This window comes from Psittacula echo (assembly GCF_963264785.1).
Source record: "Psittacula echo genome assembly, chromosome: 18".
Lineage (NCBI taxonomy): Eukaryota > Metazoa > Chordata > Aves > Psittaciformes > Psittacidae > Psittacula > Psittacula echo.
The window spans coordinates 1,266,522-1,278,002 of NC_137754.1; the positions used below are offsets into that span (position 1 = coordinate 1,266,522).

The following is an 11,481-nucleotide window of genomic DNA, read 5'->3' on the forward strand; positions in this document are numbered from 1 at the left end:
CTTGCTTGTCCTTGAAGCATCTGGCAGTAGTGTTTCTGGTGAGCTCAGAGAACCTGTTAGCTCATATAGTGAAATTCAGCTCAATGCTCCTCTCTCATAGGTAGCAGAAAGCCAAGGAAGGCCTCTAGGTGACAGCCACCTAATTGTGTGCCAAAAATGGCCCCGTTAAGGAAGCAGATCACAGAGGCAGCCCTGGGAGAGAGAAAAACTCCAAAAGAGGCACTTGCAGTCATCTTTTCCATGCCTGGGCAAAACACACACAAAAAGCAAAATAGGTTCTAGGGAACTCTGAAGCAAGACTTTGTGTGTTACCTTTGACAGAGCGCACAGCACATGGACATTGGCCAGGGAAGAAATAGTGGATTGCCATTATGCCACAGATTTCCAATGAGACCTGTCCTCCCAGTGCCAGGAGCTGCAGAGCCTGGGTTGTGGGATGGCACCCAAACACATCCCCACCATTTCCTCTTCACACCACAACCTCACTGGGGGAAAGGCAGAAGGCAAGCACAGTCCATCCCTAACTTCAAAACTGATGCTCTCAGGTTTCATCATCATCACAATTCTGTTCATAGGTATTTTTATTTATTTATTTCCCTGCTGGAGGAAAAAAATAAGGAAAAGCAAAGGGAAAAACGCCAAAAAAAACCCCCAAAACCAACAAGCAAACCACACAGCCTAAAGCCCCATGAAGCGCATGAAAAATACACAAGGTGGGTCATGGCACATCTGCCCTGAACTGTGTATGCCTAACATAGAGCAGTTAGCGGTTAGGGAATGTCAAGGAGCTGACACAAAAATCCCAGGCACTCTGCCTGAGTTGGCTGTAACACAGAGCAACCAATGTCCACGAGTGAGCTAGCACATGTGCAATGGTTTTGTTCTTATTTTACATGTTGGCCTTTGACTGTCTTTTCAATATCCTTGTGTCAGGGTGGAGCTGGAACTTGGCACTTTTACCTCCATGGATCCCCTAAACCTCTCTTGGTACAACGGTGACTTCGGTGACAGGAACTGGAGCAAGCCACTCAACGAGTCCATTGTAGACCACAAGCCTCAGTATAACTACTATGCCATGCTGCTCACCCTCCTCATCTTTGTCATTGTTTTTGGCAATGTGCTGGTGTGCATGGCTGTGTCCAGGGAAAAATCTCTTCAGACTACCACTAATTACCTGATTGTGAGTTTGGCAGTGGCAGATCTCTTGGTAGCAACTCTGGTCATGCCCTGGGTGGTCTATCTGGAGGTAGGTGACCCAGTTCTCTTTCTCAGTACTGAATGTTTCTGGTGAATGGGTAGAGAGGGGGAAGTTCAGCAGCCTGGGCATCAGCTATTTCAAGACCTCCTGAATTTCTCAAATAAAGTGTGTTGAATTTCCCAGCAGTTGGTCAGATTTTTCCAAGAAACACACACGATAGCAGATGTCAGGCTGACTTGAAAATATGCTGATACTCCAATTGCATTGAAAATCTGGCCTTTTAATGGAGGGGTCAACAGCAAAAGGACTCAATTTTGTTTTCAAAACTACAAACTGTTCATCCCCCAAACATCAGAATGAGTCTGCAACAACATCATGGGAGTCACACTAACCAACTGCATCAGTAGTAATCAAAACCCTATTTCTGAAGGACTACAGTAGTAAGAAGAGCAGGCAATTATAGAAGTAGGATGTAAATCCAGAGCTTTTATGTCACAATATATGAGAGAAACGGAGCCACAAGTGAGCTACTTTTCACATTGCAGACGCTAGCACGTCAGTTTGGTACAAAAGAGCCCTATGCTGCTGCATGCAGAGCTCTGTTTGAGTGGCACTGTGGTTTGTGAAAGCCAAATGCTCCCAAGACTGCCACCTGTTTACTTGATGGCAAATTACTCTTACAACAGTAAATAGCCTGGAAGAATGAAATGCGTCTCTAGAGGAAAGAATAAGAGAAGATACACAGCTCCTTTCACTTGGCTCGCTTCTCTGGGATGCCCATGTGCTTCAACCAGCTAAGAGCTGGCATGCTGGTGGCAATCATAACCAAGAGGGAAAGAACAGTGGTGAGAAAGCATAAGACTGGAACTACACTGAGTTTACAGTTAATTTTCTGGCACTTTATGATAGAAAATGATAAAACAGAGAGGAGAACAGGGGAAGAAACCATAATCAATCAGCCCATTAAGTATTAATGCAAAGCAAAACGAACCCACTGACATGACATAGGCTGTCAAGAAACCACAATACTAATTATCACTCTAGTTAATTACTGTTTTCATGGCACTTTAAAAATGTAAAGCATCATGCACCTGCTAAGGCTTTTTTATATGACCACAGGCTGGTGTGATTGTAACCAGTGCCTCTGGGCCTAGTTAAGCTCTTCTGTTATATTCTTTTGTGACAACCCATTTTAACAGAGGCTTATGCTGTGAGAAACTCTTGCTCTCTTAGGCCCAGCTATAAGAGTCTCTCAGACACTTATTTTAATGTGGAAAAATAAAGCACAAATGGTATAAGACGTTTTTGCTTTTGTGGGCTCATGCGTCTATGGAGTTGATCAGGAACCTCAGTTTCCTTCATCTACCAAGTAGGACAATCAGGCCTCTACATCTCAGCAATACTTTTTTATTCTTTCCCTTTTTTTAATGTACATTTGCCCTTTCTGCTCTTATCCACACTCCGCTAAACCTACTGCCAGCTTGAAGCAACAAAACCCACCACAAATGCGTGCTGACAGAGAAGGAGCCATTGGACTGACATGTGTTGGGTACACTGTGGTCCCTCTCTGGGTCTACAGTCTGAAATCAGAACTGGCCAGAACCTTTGTTCTTTTTATGTTCTTTGTTCATTTTATTAATGCCTTTATGTCACAAGCTTGGACAAAAACAAATGTCAAAAGGAAATCCTTTTAAAAAGCAGCCTCAATGCAAACAAATCTTCTACCTCCAAACTTCTGAGGTTTCTCCTATGTAAATGGAAGCACTAAACTGCTGCAGTTTACAGCATCTCCCATAAACTCAGAATTATGCACGCAGGAAACTGGTTTTGCAGAGGCTTATATCTGGCTGGAAACCTTTGCCTTTGGGCAAATTCCCATCAAAGTTACTGATGTAACTGTCTCTTAACTGCTTTTTTAATCACCAAGTATTCATCTGTCACTCAGGCTTCAATGCAGTCATTCTTCCTTCTTTATGTTGCCTATGGTTATGTATATCAGAGCAGAAATAACTGAAGAATAGCTATCTTATTCAATCTATTTTCAAATGCAATAGGACTCTATTTTTATTAGAGGGAAATATACTTTTTTCATCACATGTCAAATACAGCAGTCCTAATAATTGCTATTAAACTTAATTGGCAAAGTTCAGTTTCAATAGCAAGATAAGTGAAGAGAAAAAGGCTACTGGTAACTGGAAGTGTTATCATTAGTTCTTTGTCTTTACCCCAACGTATAGTGTGTCTCTCTAGATTACATTCATCTTGTTCACACAAAGAAAAAAATCTACCCTGATTTTTTAAACTAAGAAATGAAGGAAAGCTCCTAATAAAAAGCTGTAAATACTATCACAGGTGCTCTGCATATAAAATTAATGTATTTCCTTCCTCATACTTCATTGCAATGCTTCAGAGACCTGTTTAGGCTACTACATAGTTCACACTGGTTTTGAGGAGACTTGCAATCCCTTGTGTCATTAGAATACAAGCCCAGGCTTGTGTCTGCTGTTCAGGCTGCCCAACACAATACAGAGCAACAGGATGGAATTAGGAAAGACAAAATCACACCAGCCCTTAGGGGAACACTCAAAAGAATGGTTTGGATGGAGCAAAGTACTTCCTTTGTGGCCGTGCCATCATCTGAGGCCTTTAGACTAGACAGGACAAAGTCCTTGAAGCCACTTGATGGCACACAATCCTACTTGAAGCAGCATGTGATTGATTGCATGTGACCTGATTCCAGCTGGAACTGCTTTAGACAGGATTTTGATCCCTCTTGAAGCAGTGGAACTCTAGCTACCAGCAAGTGTATATAGCTTTGTGCAAAATTCTCCCTTTAGACCTTCTCAATAGCATGGACTCAGTGAATTCTTTTACTGACCCTATTTTCTGTTTTTGCAGGTCGTTGGTGAGTGGAGGTTTAGTCGGATCCACTGTGATATCTTTGTAACCCTTGATGTTATGATGTGTACTGCCAGTATCCTCAACCTCTGTGCCATCAGCATAGACAGGTGAGGGCTGCACAGCAGCAAGTTGTGTCAAATCCACAGTAGCAAGTCACGGCCACCTTTATATACTCTAATTTTACCTGTGACTCAGACACTTGAAAATGACAAAAGCTTGTGTAGTTGATATCTTCTGAAGGATAATTTAGAGGACCTATATGAGGTTTGAGCAGGGATCCCGTCAGAAGCAGGTACAGAAACGCTGGTCTTGGGAGTGTAAATGTAATTGTGTGTATACGTCCCCATTAGTTCAGTTCTTTTGTCCTTTCAAACATGAGTGGGAAGGGAGTAGCTCAGAGTGGAAGGAAAACCCTATGCTAAGCTGACCCCAGCCTCATGCCTTCCAAAACAGGGAATGCAGATATCTCGGACACCTGTGAAACATGCCCTATACTCTCTTTTTGGTCCAGGCTTTCAGACACAGCAACAAGGTGTCATTTCCCACAGAGTGTGTAAGCACTGGCAGAATAACAATGGACGGGTTTGTCTCTTCATGTTGCAGGTACACAGCAGTAGCAATGCCAATGCTGTACAACACCCGCTACAGCTCGAAGCGCAGGGTCACGGCCATGATTGCTGTGGTCTGGGTGCTTTCGTTTGCCATCTCCTGCCCACTCCTCTTTGGCCTCAATAACACAGGTGAGTGTTACGCCGCCTGCAGCTGGCTATTGGCATCTTCCTGGCTTTTACTGGGTCCCCAGTTAAGTCTTCTGTAAGTCAGGAATAAACATGAGGTTTTAGGTGTATCAGGATGCACCCATCCCTGTTTGAGGTGTCCTCTCCCCGTGTCATTCCAGCTGTTTGTCAGCTGCTTCTGGATCTGTTTCATCCCTTTGCTGTTCCAGACACATCAGAACTGAGGTTATGTAAATGTTTACACAACACTTGCCGATGTTACTTTAACATTTGTCCACTACAAAATCAAAATCCCTCTTATATTAAAACACATTAAAAGGAAATTTGTGGGACAACTAGCTTCATTGAGACAGGAGAGAAAAGAACTGGCTGTTCAGCCGTCAGCTTCTTAGGAAAACTGGGTTGTATACAGCATGGGATTTGTAGGCTTTTAATTATAATGCAAGCAATAGCCAGGGACTTTGGGTTGTACATGACTCCCAAGGGGAGTTTGCTGTTCTGGTACCACTTCCATTTGACATGGTAGTTCCCCTTAGAACCTGAACCCCTCATGTTCTTAGTATCTCTGTGCCTTCTGAAAGAGGGATAGAAGAGGGTGAAGATGGTGCTAGCTCTTAGCAGCAGGGACAACAAGCCTGATACTTTTTGTCTTCCAGATGAGAATGAGTGCATCATTGCCAACCCTACCTTTGTCGTGTATTCCTCTATCGTCTCCTTCTACGTTCCCTTCATTGTCACCCTGCTGGTGTATGTGCAGATCTACATAGTCCTCCAGAAGCGCAGGAAACGTGTCACCACCAAGCTCAGCAGCCGTGGCCTGGACTCAGACACACAAGCCCCGCTGAAGGTAACTAGACCTCTGCCTTGCTCTCAGCAGTCTCTGCGCATTCCCCTTCCTGCTCCACTTCATTCCCCAAAGCACTTCCTCCTTTTCTCAAATGACACTGGCTGGACTAGATGAAATACTGGATCACAAAGGTTAATGCTGTCCTGTGCCATTTGGGAGTCCCAGTTGCACACTCTGGATTATCAGGCTGATGCTTCACAGGCCTCCCTGGAGCTCAGCAGGTGTTTCAGCAGCAGATCTGCATGAGGAGTTGCTTCATTAACCATTTCCTTTGACTCTGTTGAGTTTGGGTTGGGGTACCTGAGGCTGCAGGCTATCTTATTTTCTAAGTCAGTCTTGCTCTTGTGACAAATAACTTAATCGGAAATTGTTTGCATGGCTGGGGTGCTATGTACATGTTGATAATGATCTCTCTGCAGTGAAAACAGCCTCTCAGAGCAGGAGATATGTGTGTAAGTGGAGTCCAGCTGAGCATGTTAAGTGTGAGACTGCTTGTCAAAACATTACTCTCTCAAGACGTGCCACAGAGGAATGTATATTCCCAGAGGCACTACCTTCAAACTGCATTGCCTCAGAGACCAGTACCATGTCAAGCAAAAGAGGGAGTGAAACAGGAATAGAGCAAACCAAGATCTCTGTGGTTTCTTTCCTCTGGTGAGAATCACGAGGGGTAGTTGCCTCTATTACTGCTTCTTCAGAGCAGTTTTGCACCATTCTTAGCACCTTGGCCACATTGACTAATTTCTGCTTCATGCCCTGTGTTTGTATTTTCCACCTGCCTCCCTTACCAGCTCCCTTCCCAATTACTTTGTGCTTGTGTAACCTCTGAGCTGGTGCTTGCCCCTTAGGACAAATGCACTCATCCAGAAGACGTCAAGCTCTGCACAGTTATTGTGAAGTCCAATGGGAGTTTCCAAGTTAATAAGCGCAAAGTGGTGAGTGTTAAAGAGAAGTGGTAGCTTTTCAGAGCATTTAGCTTCCCCCTTCTCTCCTGTCAGGACACAAAATGAATTTCTGTGAGGTGGGAGAAAAACAAACTAAGACCAAAGGTTACCATTCAATCTCAAAATTTAAATACTCTTCCCATTCCTTAGAGTGAAGCAGGGGGTTTAAGATCATAGAACTCAAAAAGCCAGACTAAGCTCACCTAAAGATCAGCTATAAAAGCCGTGACATTTTAACATTTTGTGTCTTTGATTTTCTTCTCCTCTGTTATTTATTTTAAGCCTCGGACTGCATTGGCTTGGTTGGATTTTCCTTGTTGATTTCAGTTTTGTTTATATTCTGAAGGCCTAAATAAAACCCATGGGGAGTGGAAACAGTGTCTCTCCCATTTCTTAACCTCTGTGCAGCAAAGGAGAGTCCTTCACTGCAGTTGTACCCAAATGTGTTATTTCCTGTGAACACTTTACAGAACACTCCAAGCATCTACCAAAAACATAGGGAGAAGAGGGATTGATTGCTCTTCAGCATCATCCAGCTTCACTCTGTAAGGAGTGTTCATTGCTTCTCTCTGTATATTTATGTGTCTTTATGTTGTGGACATTTGATTCTTGTCCAGGAGGTGGAGAGTCACATAGAAGAGATGGAAATGGTGTCCAGTACCAGTCCCCCTGAGAAAACCACCATCAAACCTGCAGCACCAAGTAACCATCAGTTGGTTGTGCCAATAGCTTCTAATCGGGGGACAAACTCAACCCTGCAGGCAGCCTTGGACAGCCCTGGGAAACTAGAGAAGAATGGACATGCCAAAGAAACACCCCACACAGCCAAGGTCTTTGAGGCCCAGTCTCTGCCCAATGGCAAGACGAGAAACTTTCTCAAGGCTCTGAGCAGGAGGAAACTATCACAACAGAAGGAAAAGAGAGCTACTAAGATGCTAGCCATTGTACTTGGTGAGAGAGCACACTGGCTTCCTCTTGTGTTTCTGCAGAAAACCAGCAGCTACCAAGGCTAAGGGTAGCTGGTCTGAATGTCCAATGTAGACTGTCTTGTCTAGGCCTCCACAGAAATAACTTCACTTGAAACATTAGAGGATGTGTAAGCAAGAGGCTGCCAATAGGAAGGCTTCCTCCCTTCCAGCTAGAAACAGGTCACAGTGCTGTAAAAATGGCTCAGAAAAGCTGTCCATCTGTGGGATGTTTGGACTGCCAAAAGACAGCTGGGTGCAGGGGCGAGAGAACTCGTGGGCTTTCTAGAACACAAAAGGCAGCATAGTTCCTCAGCAAGAAACTGGTACCTCTGAAGGCCAGATTTTTTGTTGTTAACTGGTCTAATCACATCAGCAAAGACATTCTCTGGTACTCAGAATATAGTGTGTGATGCTTAACAGACAAATAGAAGGCTTATTCCCCAGGGAAACATTTTTCCTTCATACCCAAAAGACCCTTATTGTTCTCATATTCTCTAAATTTGTCCAGCTTTCAGAAATCAAAATCTGTCTCTTTCCTTTCCCACCAGGTGTTTTCATCATCTGCTGGCTCCCATTCTTCATCACTCACATCCTGAACATGCACTGCGATTGCAACATCCCCCCAGCAATGTACAGCGTCTTTACGTGGCTTGGATATGTCAACAGTGCTGTCAACCCAATTATTTACACCACCTTCAACATTGAATTTCGCAAGGCTTTCCTGAAGATCCTCCACTGTTAAAAGTAAAAACAGCAACCACATTTTCCAGAATGAGAAAAAAATCACCCCAATGCCATTCACGTACACAAATGGGCAGCCATGGAGAGGTCTCGAGCTCTTGTATTCGGCGTGAGGCCTGCAGTGTTACAACAGTGCCGTGCCCATGCACCTTCTGGTGTAGATGCAATGAGGACCTTCACTTGGAAGGTTCTGTCATTCCTCATGGTGACCTTTGGACTCTGGGACACCAATCCCAAGGGCACTTTTCAGAGCTACCCTCACACTGTGTTTGAAGCGGAAGCAAAAATCAAGACACACTCACTTGATTCTTGCCTGTGGCCATCTAACCTTGAGTGCATTAAACACAGACAGGCGCAGAGCCATGTGTTGTTAGCGGTAGGTCACTGCTGCTACCGGTTTGCGTGTTATGTCATCGATACAATTCTCACCAAAGACAAGACCATCTTTTCTGCTTTGCAATAGGAGCCAGACAGAGCTTGCGGACAACCTGTGCAATAGCTTTGCCTTCACCTTGAGCTGGCTTACCCAGTATTAAACTGCTGAAGCCTTGAGAAAAATCTTTAAGACATCCCCAAGTGGGCTAAGAAGGTTCTGCCACCTACAGATCCAACCCCTGCAACAACGTGGGCCTACAGGCAACAGGCAGAAGGAAGAAAGGGAGCATAGGTCTCATGTGGGACCACTGCATCAGTGTAAATATGAATAAATAGGATGAATTGAACAGAAGCCTAAGCCAAAAAACAGACAGAGCAAAACTAAAGAAGCGATACCTTGTATTGCATGGTATACATTCAGATCAAGCAGGACACCAACTACCATCTATCATCAGCCAGCCCAGCAGCAGTTTCTGCCCACCAGCATCTCATCTCTACTCTCATACAAGAAGTTACAAAACTAGGTGAGGAGCATTAGTGTGGTGAATGTAGAAACAGGAAGACAGTGTGCCACGTGTGGCATCTGAAGCCATGTCTGCCGTGTGAACTTGAACAAGTCAGCTAAGTTAGGTCCAGTTCTTCTCACCTAACTTTGGGGTGCCATGAAGCCAAGGACCACTTCAGATAAGATTTGCCTATGTCTCTCAATAAAGAGAGTACAGAATAACATTGTGCCTAAATTAATTTAAATTAACAGTAAACAAGATTAAACTGTGTGTTTTGGAAAAAGCCAGAATAAAAACCCAAGAAAGTCCCTAGCTGGACCTGCTCCTGTTCCAAGTTGGACTGTGGAAAGGTCTGGATGTTTCCAGCATCCCTTACCCTCTGATATCTATCTTTGATGGATTAAAACAATTGAAAACCCATAACAGCCTAATTTCACCACACTGACTCTGGCGTTACCAAATCCACACTGTACGTATTAATTGTACTCAGTTCACAATATATTTTGTAATATCTCTGTAAATAAAATATAGTAAGATTAATAAAATGACATGGAAATAGGCCTGGCTAGAAATTAATGTTGGATCTAGAGAACTAGATGATTACAGAAGCCATATGCAGAGGAAGGTTCCCAAGTTCTAGTTACCTGCTGTTTTCTAAAGATGTTAAAACACAATCTGGAGAGCAATATCCCTTTTCTTTCTATGCAGTTTGTGGAATATTCACATAGTTTCTGCTTCGGGATAGATGAAGAATGCTGCCAGTAGGGGCTCTTTTATTCCCCGGTTTTCCTATATTGCTAACAAAGCCTTTACCTATGGGATGGACTGTGCTGGTGAAATGCGTTCCATCTGTATGTTAAGAGATTATGTCAAGCAGCGATAGCTAAAAGCTGTAATGCTTTTAGCCATTTTGTGAAATTGGAACAGGACTCCCACCTTGATCCAAAGCTTTCCATTCTAAACCTTGTATTCCTGGAAGAGGCTGATGACCAGTGTTATCAGTATTTAGCCCATGGACTTTTACAGCATTTGAACATGGCTCTTTAAAGTCTGTTCACAGCTATAAACGTGATCCTACAGATGTCTAAATGTGTCCCAGCTTAGTGAAGGATTTTAGGTTATACCCTCAACAGAAATAGGTCCTATGTATTAACTAAGTAAGAGAGTATGTGCAGAGAGAGTATATGCAGAGAGAGTATATATATGCTTATCAGAGCAAGATTTTTTTGACACACATGAACCAGGTGTTACATGATGCTGTCAGAATAAAACATGAAGAACATATAAGATGGGGCTAGGCACTCTTCTGTCTTAGCATTGCAATGCACAGTCAAGGAACCTTTGTACCTTGTACGTTAATAGGATTATAGGCAAGGAAAAAAAGCCCCACTTCTTACAGAAGCATAGGAAACTTTCCAATCCTTTTTTAATTACCAATCTCGAAACACTGACTCAAGAGATCTCAGGCGTAAGCTATCTGTTCTTTTCTTTTCCTCCCCAGTTTTAACCAAGCAAGTTTGCTCAGTGATAGGAATCAACTCACGCTGGTATGACATGAAAGATTCAAAAATAACATAAAGCCAGTAGGTTTTTAGTGGAAAAATAGTAACAAGCTATTGCTCAATTTTCTAACGTATTTACAATGGCAAAACAGAAAGGTGCCATTGGACTTTTCAAGTTAACCTTATCAAAATAGAAAATAATATGCATATAAGAAAAAAGCTTTAAAGCATTTGGAAGCTGCCATAGGTGGTATTAAACGTGGTGTGAGCCCTCAAAAGAAGTGGAATCTAAACAGTGTCTTAACTTTGTCCCATGATTTTATTTTGTGTTCAACGTTAACCCAGGACAAAATCCTCATCTTCAATACTGTGGACCTTGTTTGAACATTTTCTTCCTGAATCTAGATGCAGAGGTTTATAACTCAACTCACCTGAACTACTGGACTCACTGATGAAAGACTCTTCCAAAATGTCATGGAGGAAAAAGCTGCTGAAAAAGGGCCTAAGTCCTTCATATGCTTGCTAACTTGGACCAAAAAAAGCCTGGAGTCATTTCTAGAGATTAAGGACTTGTTGGGAGAAGTTACCTGCAGCCCATCATTCATCCCAATGACATTTTAAGCCACTCATTCCTAAATTCCAGGCTCAAAGGTAGCTTGTGGAAGATACCCACTGCCCTTGGAATGGCAGTAAAGCCATGTCTGTTCATCTCCTCTGCAGCAGGTTTTCCTTTCCCATTATACATCTACACTTAAAGACAAC

The 11,481-nt window shown here is 43.1% G+C and overlaps 1 protein-coding gene across 2 annotated transcripts; it reads left to right on the plus strand.

Moving 5' to 3' along the window:
• Positions 1 to 964: 964 nt before the first annotated feature.
• DRD2 (dopamine receptor D2) lies at positions 965 to 8,337 on the plus strand (the record flags this gene model as incomplete). Of its 2 annotated transcripts, XM_080631778.1 has the most annotated exons (7): positions 965 to 1,246; positions 4,097 to 4,206; positions 4,703 to 4,839; positions 5,493 to 5,683; positions 6,532 to 6,618; positions 7,245 to 7,578; positions 8,144 to 8,337. In XM_080631778.1, the coding sequence occupies 7 exons, from the start codon at positions 965 to 967 to the stop codon at positions 8,335 to 8,337; spliced, it is 1,335 nt and encodes a 444-aa protein (XP_080487904.1). The 2 variants fall into 2 exon arrangements, with proteins under 2 accessions (XP_080487904.1, XP_080487905.1); XM_080631779.1 differs by lacking the exon at positions 6,532 to 6,618.
• Between the last annotated feature and the right edge of the window lie 3,144 nt (positions 8,338 to 11,481).